Source organism: Abramis brama (assembly GCF_963993115.1).
Source record: "Abramis brama genome assembly, chromosome: 2".
NCBI classification, from domain to species: Eukaryota; Metazoa; Chordata; class Actinopteri; order Cypriniformes; family Leuciscidae; genus Abramis; species Abramis brama.
Window position 1 is genome coordinate 3,793,034 of NC_139964.1, and position 21,064 is coordinate 3,814,097.

General features: G+C 35.6%; 1 protein-coding gene across 2 annotated transcripts; it reads left to right on the top strand.

Annotated features, from left to right (window-relative positions):
• The first annotated feature begins 10,280 nt into the window (after positions 1-10,280).
• On the top strand, positions 10,281-15,089 carry LOC311077508 (microfibril-associated glycoprotein 4-like). Of its 2 annotated transcripts, XM_084106049.1 has the most exons (6): positions 10,281-10,385; positions 11,230-11,430; positions 11,511-11,607; positions 11,688-11,855; positions 12,354-12,456; positions 14,888-15,089. In XM_084106049.1, the coding sequence occupies exons 1-6, from the start codon at positions 10,380-10,382 to the stop codon at positions 14,919-14,921; spliced, it is 609 nt and encodes a 202-aa protein (XP_083962175.1). In that variant the 5' UTR covers positions 10,281-10,379; the 3' UTR covers positions 14,922-15,089. The 2 variants fall into 2 exon arrangements, with proteins under 2 accessions (XP_083962175.1, XP_083962174.1); XM_084106048.1 differs by lacking the exon at positions 14,888-15,089 and having other exon boundaries at positions 12,354-12,798.
• The last annotated feature ends 5,975 nt before the right edge of the window (positions 15,090-21,064 follow it).

Genomic DNA, 21,064 nt, shown 5'->3' on the forward strand with positions numbered 1-21,064 from the left:
TTACCGTAAAAAATACGGTATAAATATTTATGTTTTACGGTATTGAACTAAAGTTTACGGTAAAAAACTGACAGCTGGTTGAAAGCGATTTACCGTAAAAAATACGGTAGTAATATTTTAGGTTTTACGGCAGTGATGTAAATATTACGGAAAAAAACTGGCAGCTGTGGTTGCCAGTACTTTACCGTAAAAAATACGGTAGAATTTTTTTTTGCTTTTACGGCACTGAACTAAAGTTTACGGTAAAAAACTAGCAGCTTGCAAGTGCTTTACCGTAAAAAATACGGTAGTAATATTTTAGGTTTTATGGCATTGAACATTGAACTGAACTTTTATATAAAAAATAAAAAATAAAAACCTGCCAGCTGTGGTTTCCTGTAATCTAATTATTGAGAATTACCAGAGGTTTAGACGTTGATGTTTTATTGAAAATAATAAAGTTTGAAGTTACCATTATGGAGATGAGTGTTTTCTTTAGTTGGGCTCTCTGACTTTTTAACTTTAGATTTACTCTCACTGCCTTAACTGTGTGGTTATATAACACAAACGTTATGGCATGAAAATAAGAGAGAAAATGTGATCAGGTGATGATGAGATACTCGTCATATTGTGGCCAGATTCACTGATCTCATAAAGAGTCTTATCTCTCACTTTGAGCAAGTGATAATATTAATTATAATATTAAAAATAAATATTTAATATTATTGAGTATAATAAGTAAGTCTGTAAGTGAGCAACAGCTAATCTGAAGAACTTTAAAAATACATGGTGTAGAAAAAAGGTTTTGAACTACTGCTTGATTTAAACCAGCACAGACATCAAGATTCAGCGTATGAATCTCAACAACGGTGACAATCAACTAGGGCTGGGCGATTTAAATCGCGATATTGTCATGCGCATCTCGTCAGTAAAGCCGGTTCCTTGATTAGTAGTAAATCGCCATCACCTGCTTTCAGATGGAGCGGCATTTACTACAAAGAACCGTAGTTAACTGACAAGCTGAGCCAAATCACATCAATATCGCGGACATATCGTGTTTAAGTTAATGAGATAATTAAGTGATTAATTTAGTGATGATTGAACATTATTGAAGACACCTGATGTTAACAAGCAGAATCACTGAAGGAGAAAATCACAAATTGTAAGTTACCGTTATGACGATCAATGGTTGCTTTAGTTGGACTCTTGACCCATATATTATTAACTTTAGATTTTGTTTGGCTGTTGTTTCTGAATTAAAATCACCAGTTGAACAAAGAAAAAAGTGATCTGATGGTGTTGGTTATGTTATGACAATCATCATTTGAACTTGATCACTGAACTCATTAAAATCCTTCTTTCTGACTTCGATTTATGTCGTTGGTTAGTGAATCTGCATAAATGCCCAGAATTTTTGATATAATATAAAGGATTTCTTAAAAGTTGTTTTTTTAAAAAAAGTACTTTTAGGCACACACAGACGTCAAGATTCAGTCTATGCATCTCAACAATGGTGACGAGCAGAATATTCAATTAGGAAAAGTAAATTACATAGACAATTCAGATCATAATTTATTCATACCGCAATGCATGATGGGAGCCATTAATGAGTTGTGATTGGTGGCAGCCACTGCAACATGCTTTATTATTGTCACCATTGTTGAGATTCACAGGCTGATTATTGATGTCTGTGTTTTAAATGAATTTATCTGAATGTCTTTTGATCAGAGCAATGTTTATTAAATTTTTTTAATAAGTACTGATAATCATAGGTTGAAAAATAACTAAACTGCTGCTAACAAGTTAAACCAAACTATCTCGATAAGTTTCCTTTTTCAGATCACAGCATTATAATGTCAAAACATAACCAACACTATAAGATAACATTTTACTTTGTTCATTTAACTGTTATAAATCAATAACAGCAGACAAACAACAGTAAATATTAAAGTAAACAGATAATGGTCTAGAGCCCAACTAAAGCAAACACCCATCACCTTAATGGTAACTTACAATTTGTGATTTTCTCCTTCAGTGATTCTGCTTGTTAACATCAGGTGTCTTCAATAATGCTCAATCATCACTAAATTAATCACTTAATTATCTCCTCAGCCCTAAATGCTGCTCCATCTGAAAGCAGGTGATGGTGATTTACTACTAATCAAGGAACCAGCTTTACTGACGAGATGCGCATAACAATATCGCGATTTAAATCGCCCAGCCCTACGATCAACACAATAATCAGATAAAACTCTGAACATCACAAAACAAGCTACACATATAAATAAAGATAAGAGTTCAGTGAATCAAACATGGTGATTGCCATCACTGATACACAACCACCATCACATGATTCTTTTTCTCTCTGATTTCCTAGCCATAATTAACATGTCTTAAAAACACAGAGTTACAGCAGGCAGAGAAAAACTAATGTCAGGAAGTCAAGGGTCAAGAGCCCAACTAAAGCAGTCACTGATCTCCATCATGGTGACTTCAAATGAAACAATAAATCATCAACATCCAAACCTCTGTTAATTCTCAAACAGAACTGTAGACGTCTGACAGAAATAAAGTCAGTCTGGTTAGTAATAAGTGAAGCTGGTAATGCTGTTTGTGGAGTTGTTTAATCCTCCTCTGCTGAGATCTTCACAGATTTAATGTTTTTTCTCTTCAGTGGATTTCATCTTAGGCTGTGGCTGAAGTCAGTTGTAGTTCTTGTGTTTCTGCTCGTCTCTTTTTTCTGTTCCAGTTGTTTCTCTAAATGGACATTCCCAGAATTCCCTGTGTGACACTTCACATTTGATGCTATTTCATTTAAATAATTATGTTTCTTCTTGGTTTTTGTTATCAGTTTTATACATTTGGGGTTTATATTACATCATATATTGTTTAATGAATGTTTATGGCATTATTTGGAGTCATGTGTGTGTGTCACCATGATGGTGTTTTGTGTTTGTGTGTATGACACTGTGCACCTTCTGGTATACTAAAATTATTCTTTTTTATCACTTGTGTTATTATGATGGTTATCAGTATATTACAAAGACATAAAGCAGACTTTACTACTTCAGTGAAATTTAATGATAACGTTTATTGGTTTATGTAATATAATGGTTGTCCCGTGAAAGCTAAAAGGTTCCTACTGTATTTGTTATGGTAAAGTACTGGGAACCACAGCTGATGTTTTTTTTTTACCACACATTTAAATCCTGCTGAAGGATTTATTATTTTATTTTTTTCAAAGTAAGGTTGCTACCATATTTTTTACGGTAAAATACTGCCAACCAAGCTGAAGTTTTTTACCGTAAATTTCACAGTTTTTTTTACATTGTGTTTTTTTGCCCGTAAATTTAAATCCCGTAAAAACATAAACGGTTGCCACCATATTTTTTACGGTAAAATACTGGCAACCACAGCTGCCGGTTTTTTACCGTAAATTTCACAGGTTTTTTTTAACAGTGCACCTAACCCAAATACAATAATTTAACACTAAATAACACTACATTAGCCCACTAAAAACAGCAAAGTAGGCTAGTCTGTATTCTTGGTATGCTACAAACCAGCTTTAAATTTCAGCAATTATTTTCACATTTTTTGCCTTCTCTGGCCAAATACGACACCTCTCCTGACTTATTCAATGTCCCGCACAGGGTAAGCATTATTTTAGAATGGATCACCTTAAAGGTGGGGTATGTGTTGAAAAGACAAGATTGTTTATATACAGTATTTTTAGTTTGTATGCAGTTCCCAGGCTGACCACTAGGGGCACAGCCATTTTGTGAATGAGGAAAGCTTCTGTGTTTAGTTAGTTGGCCCAGAGCATCAGTGATAGTTGCATGTTCCCTCGTTCTTTTTCTTTCTTCACTGTGTGCGTCCATGAGACAGGTGGGTGTTTGGCTGTGCGATGTCTGTAATGTTAAAGTGTATAAGAGTGTTACTAGAGTATGTTTAACATTATTTTTACACGTTCATCATTGCTAGCACTTGAGCTAAGATGTTAAGACAAGTCATGTTTTTTTCCTACGCACTTAATGCTCATTCTATTTTACGTTTAGTTGGTTGATAGCATTCTATTATACTAGAGCAGTCACCTGTATGTCAATTCTGTTGATTAGTAGTATAGTAGTGTCCATTTATGTGTAATAGCAGTAGTTCTGCGTAGTGGTGAAGGCTTTGGGCCTACGTGATAGCATGTGACTGCATTATTACAGTGAATATATGGTGAATTCTACCTATTATCTTCTTTTGGTTAAATGCACATTTTCTCAGGTTATATTTACACTACTATTTTTGTTATTATTTGTGTCATCATAGTAAGTCAATGTAAATGGTAGATAATATTCTTTTTTATTGTCTGTTTTGTTACAGAACCACACACGCATATGTAACTAGTCATTCTATACTCTCCCATCTAAGAATAAACAACCATAAAGATCCATCCAGCCTATTCCTTTGCATTCTAACTGATGCACACTCCGCGATCACACCACTATTGAACCACAGTATTAAGAAAGTCTCTAACAGTATGTGATTCTCTTTTTTGTCCATTTTTTCAAAATCACTTGAAATCCTATTCCTAACCCACTTACAGCCACTGAGTTAGAAGCACTGAAATGAAAATTAAGCAATTTAATCATCTGTGGAACGGGCAGAACTCGAAAAACTCCAGCCAATCATTTCCAAGACCACCTAGAATCATTGGACAGTAAGTTCGTCAATCAAACGATCAAAGTTCGCCCCATCCCCCTCCCATCCATTGCGCGTCGAATGGGTGGAGTCAGGGCCAGCGTTGGAGGAAAGAAGGTAGGACCATTTGAGTTGTGTATTTTCAAAATCTGCCGGCCGTTTTGCAAATCCCATACCCTACCTTTAAATGCCGTGACGCGAAACCCATTGTGGAAGAACGCTGTTATGTTTACAACTGTGACAATGAGCGCTCATCAGGATCAACTGAAGGCTGGATTTTTAAAAGTAGCCTATGTGAGGTTCGCAGTAAACCTCTATTGTTGCAGTAAACTTGCACAACGTTCTTGAATGAATAATTTATTAGATGTACGTCGATCTGTTATTGTATGGACATCGACTTTACATTTTCACACTAAACATGACATGGAAAAAATAACTAACTTTGATTGGTTGTGTTACATGTCAGTCAGTCCTTGGTTGATGTTCTTAAATACATGTAAGTGAATGTGTTTTGTCATTTAAAATACCTTTCATGATTCATGTTAGTTGATCTATAACGCACAATGGGCGCTAGTACGCTCTGCAGTTCAGAGAATTGTATCTTGCCAGGCTACAACACGTCAATTCATCCACTTCTCCTGAAATAAATTAAAGTGCCTGTTGAAGTGTGGGAAGAATAGAGTCAATTTTATAGTTGCTACACAATGTGTTTCTAAACACGTTATCAATTTATAATCAAACGGATTGTTATTGCCGCTTCCATAGACATCAGTGTGTATTTTACTAACTATAAATGTTGTTTTTGCTAGTAGTTATGTGTATTTAAATGTCTGAAACCTAAAATAAAGCTTGTATTGTTGAAAACACTGAATAGTTGTGATATAATATGACAGCGCTGAGCACGTCCGTCTCTGGCTCAGCGCCAGCCAACGCGCGAACACAGATTTGAATTTAGAAGTTGATGATCACGCGATCTGAACGTTCTAATCACACCAGTGTGAATGATCGTACGCTTCAAAGTTAACTAGCAATCACATGCATGCTTGCGTCCATTTCGGAGAACCAGAGGGCAAATATTTCAACCATCAGCTGAGGCATTTAAGTGGCACCGAGATGAGGTACCGAAATCTGCGTTTCGATTCGGTCCGGTTGCATAATGGTTACTTGGGTACTGGTTCCATATCGGTGCCCTGTTTTGGTAACCAACCCTAATGGCAATGCCACTCAAAATGGTTACATTCCTACAGCATTTTGTTTTTTTTAAAGCATGACAACCGCATAATTTAACCAAACTGATGCCCGCACATTTCAGAACTCACATTCTCGACACATCCGCACTTAATGAATGGAACCGCACTGTAAAACTCTTTGTCTGGCATGTCATATGATGTGAGAGCCACACTGAATTGGAAAATCATGATGGGTTTAGTTTGCTCACAGAGACAGAGAAATGATTTGCACTCATCTACAGATTCACTGGAGCTGCAGTAAATGCAAACTGTGAGATGCGTAGCTCAAACATACTCTATGCACTCAGTTGCAAAGCTTTTAGTTGTTGGTTGTTGAAATTATTTGATGGATGAAATCGCGCCTTGATTGGACTCTTTAATTTATCTCTTTTAAACTGGGTGTGTTGTCGCAGATTCTGTGTTAGCTGTATTCGTGTTACTCTTTAACCGTTTGCACTATTATTACTTATCACGGTAATGTCATGCCTTCCATCAGCAAATGACAGCAACTTTTGTGGAGAACGGGATGTTTACCTGTAGCCATATAGTACAGCCTTCTCAATAAAGTGTGAGTTTGGTCTTTTATATCACTGTATTAGTCCATTAAGCTACTTTAAGTGTTTTATATGTCCAGCAATCCTTAACCCCCTGAGGTCAGCAATCACGCTGGCGTTATCTGCTCGCTTTTTTCCTTATCAGTGCAAGAGAGAGTCAAAATACTATTTTGATTTTGATTTTGACATACTTGTGTTATACATCAATCAATCCTGTTAAGTGTGTATTTTTTTGTGTATACTCACAATAAAAACAAAGTGTTGTGCTTTTTGCCAAATAAAGAAAAATAAACATGAAGTGAGTTCTGCCTTCTCTCTGTTAGTGAAGTCCATTCTGAAACGCGTCTGAAAATGAACTGTAACTCAGCGAATACTCAGTCAAACAGTCACACAGGCACACAGACATGAAGCTTGAATTCTCTTCTTTTTAATGAAGTATTTTTTATAAAAAACAAATATTCTCAGCTTATGTAATTTGTATGAAAAGAGAGAGATGTCATTCGTTCTCATCTCAGCTCATTATGTTTTAATTTGACTCCGCCCACGGAGAGCGCGCGCTATTCAAACGCAAATAATCCGAGGCAATCCATGCAAACCTGTGAAACGCCCACATCAGCTGGATAACACACACTGCGAGTTCACTTTCAGACTCATGTACTTTACGACGCTGTGAGGAATAATACTATCTTGATAATAACTAAGAGGTTATAGTGTTTGTTCCAATGTAGGCGATATTCAAACTAATGAATCCTTAACTTTGAAATACGTATGATAAAATGTATTTTTACAAAGAAAGATTACACTGGAAATATTGTTAAAATTTTAATTGTTGTAATTGTATAACCTTTTTAATAAAATAGCTCAAATATATACAAGGATAGATGTAAACAAAAACTTAAAAGGTCAATATAAGCCTTCTCTTTAAATAATTTTTTATTGTGTTTTATTAGTGACACATTTGGGTAGAGAATATATTCCAAAACTTTCTGAAAATACAGCATGAGAATTAACTGCACAATTACTAGAAATGTTTACCTTGGATATTATACAATTTGCGAGCACAATTTGTGAAAAAAACAACAACAACTTTGTTTCCAACTGTGAACCAATTATATATATACAGTATATATACAGTATATATATATATATATATATATATATATATATATATATAATGTATTGTTGTATGTGTATGTGTATGTGTATGTATGTATATATGTATATATATATATATATATATATATATGTGTGTATACATATGTATATGTATATATATATATATATATATATATATATATATATATATATATATATATATATACATACATAGTCCTTGCATTTTTTCCTGTGGCTCAGTGACACACCTGAATGAAAGGCTCATTATGGGTGTGAACTTCTCAGGTGTGAACCACTAAACATTCATGATGGTGTTGGATCGTTTACGCCCATCCGCATATTGCCTTTCCAAACTAAAAGTGTTTCACAAAATTTAAATCAATGTATTGTTTTATGTAAATGATTAGGCAGGATGATTTTCACATCATTTTGAAGAAAAAACTCTAGGCGATGACATTCATTAGTCAAAAGTCTTATTTACACATATTTAGTATGTGTTTTTTGGCCTTATTTCAGAAACTTTCATTTTTAGTTTTTTCAATAACCATGCATAAACATTATTCTCTCAAAAATGAAAACATGTACATACATGTTGCACATATATTATGTTGCTCACATAACCCTGTTTGTGCTAAATAGAGTATAATTATACCTTTGCCATTAATATGTTTATAAGCAACTGAAAAAAGCACAAATGTCAGGGCATGTCAGAACATCTCAAGGACCCCAAAAACACCTCAGACCCCAGAGGGTTAAGTATTGAGGGAAACCCTAGTACTGCAGCACATCGCCGCGATATAAAGTTAAGGCAACTAAACAACCAAGAGAAATATATGTCTACCTCAAATGGAACATTTGATCTGTACATCAGCATTGGGGGAATAACATTATAATCTCGTTCACGGTAGAGAAAGATGCATGTAGGCTACACAGGGACCATGAAGACACTGAATTAAACATAAAAACAGCCCTCATAATAATCACAAATACACTTACATTTCTATAAATCAGTTTTTATGAATGAATGAATGGCTTGCTCTAACTGTTGCTCTGGTCTTCGTCAACAACACGCGCTTGCACCACCTGCTGGTGAGGTCGACTACAGCAGATGGAGATTATGCTCGGTAATCTACTGGTTTTCCATTTGAACCACTGAATTTACTGTCGAATTTGAACCACTGAATTTGTGGAAGCAAATTTGTAAAGCGAAATAAAATGGACCGAAAATTGCCTGTTGAATATTATAGTTTTTTTAAACAGTTTAAACATTTTGGAAGTGAAATATGAAAGGTAAATATGTATTATTGAATTTCTATTAATGAAAATGTGCTACCACAGAAACCGAAAATTCTCGGGCCAGTAGCATGTGTCTAAATTTCAATCTTAACCATTCTATTTCATCAGAAACGATCTGAAAACAGGGCTTTAAGTGTAAAATACCGAACTTGTCCTTTAACAAGTAATGCATTAAAATGCAAGCATGGTTAATGCAATGCATATTTTTTTTCAAGTAATGCAATTCAACAGGCTTTTTTTGTTTCAAAAACATTTGGCATTATTTTACTAGTATGTACCATACTAGTGCCACAAAAATGAATTTTTCAGCATTGAAGTGTTAGATTATTTCATTCGTGTTTTTAATTAAAATTAAAATCTATTAATTATTTGTCTATTTAAATTCTATTCACAAACTCACCACACAGTAATTACATTTATAGCCAATTGTTTTCTGGGGGAAAAAGAAAGACTTTCACTTGAAGATAACACATTGTTTTAGAATTGTACAGTCAAAATGTGAAGATCACCTATTTTAGCTTTAGGTTCTAAAGGATTACTAATAAGCTGTTATAAATTATGACAAAACTTCATCTTTCAAAGTTTCATGATCATCAAAGTTATGATTATTATTTATTAGAAGGTTAACTAAAATATTTAATTGATTGATCAGAAAACAATAAATAGATCAATCCTAAAAATAATCCATAGATTAATCAACTAATCATAAAACATAACTGATCAATCCTGATTAATCAATCCTCAAAAATAATTGTTAGTTACAGCCCTAAAAGTAGATGCACCTCAGCCTTGAGTCTGCACATGGTATAGACACATTTGGTATTGACACACACAAAAAAAGCTTGATTTAAGCTTGATAATTGTATTCTATCTGCCAAACACACTGTAACACAAGACACATTCAAATAATGAATTAATTCATACATTCTTTAAAAAAATTCTCTTAGCAATCTGCCTTCTGTCATGTTTTCACACAGAATGAAACCTACGCTGCATGCTGTGCCTCCGTGAGGCTCCTGCTAACTTTGCTTAATCCAGCTAGATTGAAACTTTAACGTCCCGATTTGTTTTGTTTTCTGTTATATTGTAATTACATTTGCATGTTCATAAATAAACACAAAATAATAACCACATGTCTGATATGTCAAACTTGATTTGCATTGGAGGGGGTGGAAAACATATTAGCTCACTCTGATTAGATGAACAGTACGTCTTGGCGAGCTACCTCCAATCAGGCCATGGGAGACGTGTTTTAGACCCTTGATCTAGAGCTTCATAGTGGACATTTACATAAAGACACAGAGGAGGAGTCTGAGAATCTGACAGATATATAAAGAGTGTTTGTGTCAAACTGAACAACACAAACGGTGAGTCACTGTTTTATTCTTCATTTACCTCATAGAACATTCAGACATTTATACAACTTTTGAAAAAAAAGAAAGAAAAACATAAGAAATTTATATTCCTTTCTAGATTAAACAAATCTATATCTGTGAACTACTGAGTAGAGATTCAGAAGATGGAAGTAAGTTCATCTGCTTCTTTTATTCTATCAATTAATCTAAAGTCCTGATTTATATTTAATAATTTCATTTTGATTTCATCATTATAAATTGTGGAACATTGAAGACTAAAAAATACTGTTTAATGTTATTTTTAGTATTATTTTTCTTTATTCATTTTCGCAATAATTTCATAATGTATTTGTCAAGTCAGAGTATGTTGTACATGTGTGCTGAGCAGAGATCTGGGATGAGTTATATATTTTGCTTAGAGGTATGCAACGTTCACTGAGCAGAGATGTTCACTGATGATGATACTTCAGTTGGTATAATCTTTACAAGGAAAGGAACGTTTCAACTGATGCAAATGTACCATTAATGTATACACAGAGGGATAGTGGATTTTGTACCATGTGAAAGCATGAGGTATACATTCCATTTTTAAACATAAGCAACATGTTTTTCTACCTTACAAGGAAGTGTAAGTCTCTCTGTGATGTATATAAGCTCAATCTTACTGTACCACCTCACAGAAACATAGAGATGATGGGGTGAGAGGAAGGAGAAACAGAGATGATGGGGTGAGGGAGGAGAAACTTAGAGATGATGGGGTGAGGGAGGAGAAACCCAGAGAAACCATTTACAGCTAGCATGATGGGGTGAGAGGAGAGAGAAATGGGGAACAGAGAAATCTGTAATGAAGACCTCCTCTCATGTAGCCTTATTCTGCCATGCCTGTTTCTCTCTGATAGAAATCTCTTGGCAAAAGTAACTGGTGTAGCTTCCGTGATTCAACAATAATGGGGAAAGCATGATTTTTAAATCTACAAACATTTTCGCTTAACTCTTTCCCCCTCTCTCTTGTAGATGATGCTTTTTTTGGCGGTTCTTCTCCCGGTTGTATTGGGCAGTGACTGTAAATTCATGCCATTCGACTGTTCTGATGTCTATAACTCAGGAGAAACAGTCAGTGGGATTTACACCATCTATCCAGCAGGAGACGTTCCTGTCTGGGTTTACTGTCACATGGTCTCAGATGGGAAAGTTGAAGACAACGGAGGATGGACGGTACGAATGTGACTTTAGATCATCAAACACACATCAGAACATACATTATGAATCATATATTCTATATAAACCCATCACAGGTGTTTCAGAGGAGAATGGATGGCAGTGTGAATTTCTATCGGCCGTGGAATCAGTACAAGAGAGGATTTGGGAATGTGGAGAGCGAATACTGGCTGGGTAAGATCTCACAGCGTGTGTCCATTTGTGTGGATGATCATGTGTTTGGTTGAACATGTTCTTCGTGTGTGTGTGAACAGGGCTGGAGAACATGTACCAGCTGACACGTAACAGAAAGTACATGCTGAGAGTGGATCTGGAGGACTTTGAAGGAAGGAAGGGTTTTGCTCTGTACTCATCCTTCTCTGTGGGTTGTGAATGTGCTGGATATAAACTACAAGTTTCAGGATTCACTGATGGAGGAGCAGGTAGGACACTTTCATTCATCCTCATTGAGTTAATATTCTTTGGAAAACACATCCTTACAACAATGAAAGAAAAGCTAATGTTCAAAAGTCAAGGGTCAAGAGTAAAATCTAAAGCTAACACTGATCACCATAGTGGTATCGTTAAATGAAGCAATACATCATCAATATCTAAACCTCTGTTAATTCTCAATAAGAGTGTTATTGTAGTTTATGGGCAGCTTGCTTTTCCCTGTTGCAGTCTAAATTATTTTATCTAAATCATTTCCATTAATGATACACGTTTTGCACCCTGTGCTGCCATGCATTTCTTTTCTTTTTACACCTATATTATTTACAGTGTAGAATAATTCCACTTTTAGCAGTTAGTGTGAGATGTCAGACATGTTGTTCTGATAGCCTACAAAAACCCTTGTTTATTGTGAAACGTATCCGACTAAGTAGAAACTGAAATCTTTTATATATTGTTAATCCAGTTATTGATGCTCTTCCTCTGTGCAGGCGACTCTTTGACCTTCCATAATAATCAGAAGTTCACCACCTTTGACAAAGATCAAGATGTCGATGGAAAGAACTGTGCCAAAATGCGTCTCGGGGCATTTTGGTATTCAGGCTGTGCCTATACAAACCCCAACGGTGTGTATCTGTGGGAAAATGATGATACTAATTCTGGCATTGGTGTTACTTGGTACACCTGGAAGAACAGTCACACTGTCACTATGAAATCCATCAGCATGAGGATCAAACATGTGTCTTAGAAACATCAGTGTTTCCAGGTGCAAATGTCTGATATTGTTAACCGTACATGGAAATTCTGAATATTTATGCTTTCTCCCTTAACTGTGAAAAAGAATAAATCATGTATTTCCAAATGACTTGGAAATCTTTAATAATCCTCAGCATTGAAAATCATTATGTCTGCATGGGAATGTGTTAGAATGACTGTTTTATCAGGGCAAATCTCAAGAAATGACACGGCTAACAAGTGTGTTATTTACTCTTTTACTTTAAACAGTGACTGCAGTAGATATTAATGATTCCGATGTCAAAGTATCTTATTTTATGTTCCACAGAAATAAGAAAGTCATCTTTCACACCTGGAACGACATCATGATGACAGAATGTTAATTTTAGGTGAACTGAAAGGATGAACCCTTTAACACGCTCGTTGCGCCACTAGAGGGAGATGTTCAAAAAACACTGACATAAAAAAAACAAACATGTATAACATATTTATATATTTTCACAACGGTTAATGGATAACATCGCATAGCTTCGGTTAATGGAAACACCGTCATTTCAAAATAGTTTTTTATCGACATTTAGAAAATATAGCAAACGTTTTGCACATATCTGTAATGTCTCTCTAAACTCTTAACCCTTATTACCTTTTGGTTTACTTCTGTGGAGACGAAACCATTGTACCAGTCGCACTGAGACATTTTAAAACATGACTGTTAATTCACTTGCATTGACATAGAACATTATACATTTTATATAAACTTTCTAAATAAACTGAGTGAAGAGAAGGTTGTGTAAAGGCAAGGAAGTGGGGGAGAAGGAACAAATGTGAAAGAAGGACAGGAGGGAAAGAAGCTTTCCCGCAACTTAACTCTGTGGGGTGTGTGGAGACAAATGGCAGTATGTGTTTGTGGTGTTCATATCTCAGGAGATCAAAGTATCTGAGATTCTGTTTGTCTTACAAGTATATATAATGTTCTGTCATGAAGCTCCAGATGGCACAAGCTGATAGGTCCTTAACTCAATCTGTTAGCAATCACATGACAGAATGTTAATTCTGTCATGTGTCATTAACAAGTCCATTACTTGGTGACAGTGTGTGCATGTGAGAGAGGCCGAGCGAGCGCGGATTTATGCAGATGTATTTGGAGGTTATGTTTTGCTATTGGCCCTCAACATATATATTTTTGACCAATCAAGTTTAATATCACTCTTATTGGTTGGTGTTTACTGCTTATTGTTTTGCGCGTAGTAAGCAGCAGAAATTTTGGAGAGAACATATACCTCACGAATTCTAATAGAAATAGTTTAATATTGGCTAAATGTTAAAAAAAAGTCAACTTTCATTTTTCATGTCCGCAAGTAAAGTCCGTAGCTATAAACGTGACAGACTAATACACTAAAGGCTTCAGTTAGGGCCGTGCTGAAACTTGTGAATGATGCTCTTTTAAGTTGTGCCAACACCATTTCGTGACTCTATTGTATGTTCCGGGAAAACTTAAATTTTATAGACAGTGACGATTATAGCCTTGGAATTGTTGTTTTGGATCTGACAATTATTCATTTACAAACTAAGCACTGTCCATATCCTTGTGCATTATTGCATGGTTTCTAAATAAGCAACTTAAATTGTTAAATCGTGCAGCTGCAATACACACACACACACACACACACACACAATCAAACACATACTGTATATATAAACAAATCTACATTGACACATTGTGTTCATTGCATGAGTTTATTAAAGTTAATTGTTGATTCGTTTCAGTTTAAATTTAAAGAAGTGACCCAAAACAAAGAAGAAAATAATTGGTGCGAGTGCACAAAACATCAGCCACATACAATATTCTTACATGATTTACTAAGTTACACAGTTAATGGAGACAAGAAAATCCTTTAACCTTAATTTATTTTCTTTCTGGGAAACACTGTAATGTTTCTTCAAATGTCTAAGACACACGTCTGATCTTCATCCTGATGGTTTTCATTCCGACAGCGTAATTCTTCCAGGTGTACCAAACATCTCCAATGGCATAACTTCCACGGCCGATAGAAATTCACACTGCCGTCCATTCTCCTCTGAAACACCTGTGATGGGTTTATATAGAATATATGATTCATAATGTATGTTCTGATGTGTGTTTGATGATCTAAAGTCACACTCGTACCGTCCATCCTCCGTTGTCTTCATCTTTCCCATCTGAGACCATGTGACAGTAAACCCAGACAGGAACGTCTCCTGCTGGATAGATGGTGTAAATCCCACTGAGCTTTTGACCTGCTTTATAAAGGTCAGAACAGTCGGCCGGCATGTCTCCATCCTGACTGCACCCGCTCACCAGAACAACAGAGAGAAGAACCGCCAAGAACACCATCAACTATACGAGACAGAGAGAAAGAGATGAACATCACACTGAAAACCCTCTCTAGAAATGTAGAGTTGTTGATGAATTTACTGCCATCTTCTCGGACTCTCCTCTGTAGATCACAGCAGAGGTCTGATTTATCTAGACAAAAATAACAGAAACTTTTTCATACAGAATTTTCACATTTTGATTATATTCTGAAAATTGTATAAATGTCTGAATGTTCTGTGAAGTAAATGAAGAATAAAACAGTCTGACACAAACACTCTTTATATATCTGTCAGATTCTCAGACTCCTCCTCTGTGTCTTTAGATTTTGTAGCCTGATATGTTGCCAAAGTCATTTATAATACTAAGTGTTACAGGGATAGATTGGTCAGTTTTAGTTAAATATAATAAAATATAATCTGCATATAGAGATATCTTATGCACAGTGTTTGTAATACATACCCCTGGCTGAGACATACATCATCCCTACTCCTTATAACTTCAGCAAGGGGTTCAATTGCTAGATTAAACAGTAAAGGGGAGAGAGGACAACCCTGGCAACTGCCTCTTTTTAATATTATTTGTTCAGACACAAGTGTCTGAATATTATTTGTTCAGACACTTATTGTACAAGTTTTTGATCAACAAAATAAATGTATCGCTTAGATTGAATTTTTTTAATGCAGCAAATGAAAATTTCCATTCTATTCTATCAAATGCCTTTTCAGCGTCAAGGGATACTATTAATGTTTTCAATTATTCAATTTTGAGTAATCAATTATATTTAAGAGTCTACGAATATTATCTGAACCATATCTAGCTTTTACGAAACCTGTCTGATCTGTATGAATAAGGTAGGAAAGAATTTTTTTTTCTTTCTTTTTCCCATTTTTTCTGGCAAGAAGTTTAGATATAATTTTAAAATCGACTGGAAGTAGCGAGATTGGACGATGATATGACATACATTCTGTTGCATCTTTATCCTTCTTGTGAATTAAAGTTATAATGGTAGTCTTCATTGTTTCAGGGAGGTTCCCGTTCTCAAAAAAAATCATTCACCATTGGCATGAAAAGGGGTTCAATTTGAGGCCAAAATGCCTTATAGAATTCCACAGGGAATCCATCTAATCCAGGAGTTTTTACTGACGCCAAGGACCTGATAGCTTGTTGTACCTCTTTTTCCTCCTCCGCCAATGATGGTAGATAGATATAGAGTCCAAATTTTTTGGTATATTTGAATCAGAGGGGTTCTCAGAGTGATAAAGCTTATTATAAAATTCAACGAAGGCTTGATTTATTAGTTTTGCATCATAAGTCAATTGGCCATTAGAGTTACGAATCACTTTAATTGTATTTTCTTCACGCTCCTTCTTCAGTTGATGAGCTAATAATCTGCTAGGTTTGTTATCAAATTCAAAATACTTCTTCTTCGTGAAAGACAGCAATTTCTTGGTTTGTTCAGTCTGAAAAATATTTAATTGATTTCTAATTTCATGTAATTTTTTTGAGTTCTCCTCTGAAGGATGCTGTTTATGAAGTTGTTCAAATTTAGAGAGTTCTGACATTAGCCATCCCACATAACAGCTGGTGTAACATTAGAGGCAGCATTATCAATTATAGAATATTTAAACCATTCTTTAATATTTTTACATGCATCATTATCATTGAGTAATGAGGAATTAAACCTCCAGTGTTTGTGCTGAGATAAACCTTGACCTATGGAAAGATTAAGATAGACTGGTGCGTGATCTGATATAAGGATTGATCCATAGTGCATACATTTACAAAGGGAATATATTCTTGCGGCAAAAGAAACATATCTATGCGTGAATATGATTTATGTCTTGATGAATAAAATGTATAATCTTTGATTCCGGGGTTTAATTCTCTCCATATATCAACTAAACCTACTTCACTGGAGGCCAGTTAGGGCTTTAGATGAATTGTGATTACGTCACTTCTTCTTGAGTCTCTCCATCATTGTCTGACTCCAGTTTGAACAAAAAAAAATTCAAGTTTTTAAAAAATTTCAGTGCTTGTCTGTGTGAGGTAAAATTACACAAGCTGTTGTAGCTCCGCCCTCTGTGCTGGGAGCAGCAGCTCATTTACATTTAAAGGGACAGACACAAAAACAGTGCATTTTTGCACAATTTTAACATGCTATCTAAAAATATCTGTGGAGTCAGTGTTTCCATATTCCCATGGGCCACACCCCCTTGCCCCAGGTGTTTAAACCTCCCGTAAGTATTATAATATGAAAGGCTCCAATTTAGAGCGGCAAAGCGATTAAGCGCTTCGCATTGAAAAGTTCAAAGCACAAAGCAAAGAGATATTTGATGCTTAGTGTATTATATCTATGCAACAGTTTATTGAGCCTTTTCTTTTAACAGTTTTAAATTTCAGTTACTGTGCACATGAAGAACAATTCATAGTGCTCTCTACTCCAGTGCTGTAATCTAACAGACACCTGGGATAAAGGAATATGATTTAGAAAGCGCAATAAAGTCATTTTATGCAAACCATAGACCTTTATCTACAAATAAAGTATAATAATGGGAACATTGATCTTGGAGAGAGTGTTATCGTGTTACTGTCGTGAACCGAACACGACGCGCTGTTTGAATGCTGAATGGAGAATGACTGAGGGGAGATGAGTTTCCATTAACTTTAACTTTAACGACTTAAATATTAATTTTTACCTCACATTATGCTATCGAATGATTTTAGAAGTCTTGGAATATAGTGCAAGAAAACTTTATGGTGCTTTACAATGTTTTTTATGCCTTTAGTGGGGCTTAACAATAACACAATATCGGACCTCACTGAGAAGCTGCAGCTGTGGCGGGATGATTTTTGGTGTGGCGGACCACCACGGCAGAATTAGCCTAATGTAGCGGAAACACTGGGGGTATTTTGAGCTAAATCTTCACACACTCTGGGGACATCAGAAACTTATTTTACATCTTGTGAAAAGGGCATTATACCACCTATTTAATTCTTGGCACATAGCGTGTTAATGAAAGCTGCCTGTTTCTTTTTGTCATTTATTAAATTGTTGTTTATCTGAGTTCAATGATCATGAAACATCTATAAATCGTTGAGTCACTCGCATCTTCAACTGACCTTTTATCAGTAAGAGCATCTGTCATTTCAGTCACTCTTGCACTGCACAATGTTGAAATACTAACTGGTGATAAGTTACATGGTTGGCAGAATACACTAAAAATAATTTAGTTCTTTTGTCAATATCACAATAGTAAATATTTGTGCGACACACCAAAATAAATGCCTAAAAATCCAACAGTTCGACTTGTCTAAAATGTACATCTATTGCATTTTTTTATTGGAGATTTTTCAGTGGAGAAATTATGCTGATCAGTTTCAATAATTACAATTATTGCAATTATTTCACATGGCCATAACAAACTACATTGACACATTATTCATTCATTACAGGAGTTTACTCAAGTTTATTGTTGATTTGTTTCAACTGTAAATTTAAAGTGACCCAAAAACAAAAAAGAAGAAAATAACTGATGAGATTACACAGAACATCAGCCATAAATATTCTTACATGATTTACTAAGTTGCACAGTTAATGGAGAAAAGGAAACCCTTTGACCTTTTAAGAACTGATTTTCCTGCTAAAACAAAAGCTGAGATAAAATTCACCCTGTAATAAAGCAATAAAACGCACCCTGGACAGATCGCAAAGAAAGAGCACAGGACATTGTCTTGTCCAAACTTATCTCCTTGTTTATACCAAAAGTTCACTAAGAATGTCTATATATCACATATGATGTATCTTGTGAATCTATTGTTTTTCCTTTTCATGTTTGGTTTCATTTTAAATGTCTCAGTGCGATTGGTAAAATGGTCTTAATTTCATTGCATTCATTGGTATAATGAGAAAGATTGAGAACTTAGGAGAATCCTGTTCTCCTCTCTGGGTGATGTCTCTTCAAGATATCTCCCGAAACCAGGTGCTCCCCCCTGGGGTACATGAATTGACCAAAAACAACTCTAAAAAATATTGGTATAACCCTTTTGTTCTGGTCTGGGTATTTAAGAGTAGGTGACAGAGCAGTCGGGGGAATCTGTAACCAGGGAAAACCCCACACAGTGCTGTGTCAGTGTTTTCCCAAGGATTATATTTGGAAAACGCTCACACACTACTGTGTGTCTCTGTCAGGAATGCATTGCTTACTTTTAGAGTCATCTTTGAGTAAATGATGTCATGTATTTATTATTTCTGAATTGGCTTTAATCATTTACTTCTGTAATTGGCAGGATACTTTTTTACCTGACAAATAAATGTTACATCTTGATTTATTCTGAAGTTTTCTGAAACCATTATTTTAGTAGATTATGAGGAGGCTGGTGCTCCCGCAGCTCTGTGTCCAGGATAGGTCAAACTAAAGGCGCATATAAAATCTTTTAATTTCTGTCTATCACTGATTTAGCAAGTTGTATGGAAATGGTTAAATAAACTACACTTTTTTGTATGTGTGAGCAGTAGGCAACCGACTTACCGAGGTATTAGCAAACCCTGCATCCACTGACAAAAGTCAGAACTGACAAGTTTGTGTCCGTGAGATCCACGTAAACCCGGGGCGTGTGACTCTGTGCGGCATCGGGTCCCTTAATGAAAGAATAATTGAAATGGATACTCAGATCTAAATTAAATCATAATCAATATTTATGATTATTTTCTAATAAGAAACACAATCTAAACTTGATTATCATTTGAAATTGGAGTCAGATTAAGCGCAGAGCTAAAGTAATATTGAAACTAAAATTCTAATAAATTAAGTAAACTTCACTAGAGCGCTGAGAAGACATACACACATTATCCCTTCGCCCAGGCCGTTGGACTCCGTCTTTACAACCTTAATTTATTTTCTTTCTGAGAATCCCTGTAATGTTTCTTCAAATGTCTAAGACACAGGTCTGATCTTCATCCTGATGGTTTTCAGACCGACAGCGAGATTCCTCTTCCAGGTGTACCAAACATTTCCAATGGCGTAATGGGTGGGATCTTCTCCCCATAAATACACACCGTTGGGGTTTGTACTGTGACAGGCTCTGTACCAAAATCCCCCGAGAAACCGTTTGGCACAGTTAGTATCTGAAGCGTCTTGGTCTTTGTCAAAGGTGGAGAACTTCTGTCCATCATAGCCAGATAAAGAGTCGGCTGCAGAGAAGAGCATCATTAAATATATTATCATCATATTTAGGTGAAGAATACTTCAGTGAAATTCCCAAAACTTTTGAAAGTACATGAACAAGTGTACTCGAGTGTTAAAGTATGAAAGTGTCCTACCTGCTCCTCCATCCTTGAACCCTGAAAATTGCAGTTTATACCCGTCAGATTCAGGACCCACAGAGAAGGACGAGTACAGAGCAAAACCCTTCCTTCCTTCAAAGTCCTCCAGATCCACTCTCAGCATGTACTTTCTGTTACGTGTCAGCTGGTACATGTTCTCCAGCCCTGTTCACACACACACACACACACACACACACACACACACACACACACACACACAAATATAAGTAAACATATAAGTAAACACTGCGCCAGTCTGCCATTGCTCCACGGCCCAGGCCCCCCAATGCTCCACAGTCTGCCATTGCTTTTTAATTTTATCATTTATCACGTTTGTCATGTTATTCCCTTGCCCTTATGTGATCCTATCATGTGCCTCCTTGTTTCATGTGTTATGTTTTCATTGTTTGATTATTCACAGGTGTTAGTCATTAGTCCTTGTTTGTGTGTATGTATATATATACATATATACAAGCTCAGTCAGGTTGAGATCTGGACTTCAGATAGAGGCATCCAAGCATTCACAGTACATTTCTGAAGAAATAAGAATTTCTTCTTATTGTATGTGGTTGTGCTCTTGATGGGTTTTGGACTTGGATGTGTTCTAGTGAAAAGCTAAAGAGATTACAGATCACATGACCTCCAACTTTGCGTGTGAATGTTTCAGAACAGATATTATTCTTTCATTTGTTTTTTTTATTTTTGGTCTCAGCAACAGCACACATTTACCCACTTTATTTTCAGAGAAAAACACAATTTTTCTTTTACAACAGTACATATATGTAAAC

What these genes read in the sequence shown, in the direction of transcription:
- LOC311077508 (XM_084106048.1), top strand. An exon ending in GGAGAGCGAATACTGGCTGG is followed by an intron (nt 11,608 to 11,687) that starts GTAAGATCTCAC and finishes GTGTGTGAACAG; the next exon opens with GGCTGGAGAACATGTACCAG. An exon ending in ATTCACTGATGGAGGAGCAG is followed by an intron (nt 11,856 to 12,353) that starts GTAGGACACTTT and finishes TCCTCTGTGCAG; the next exon opens with GCGACTCTTTGACCTTCCAT.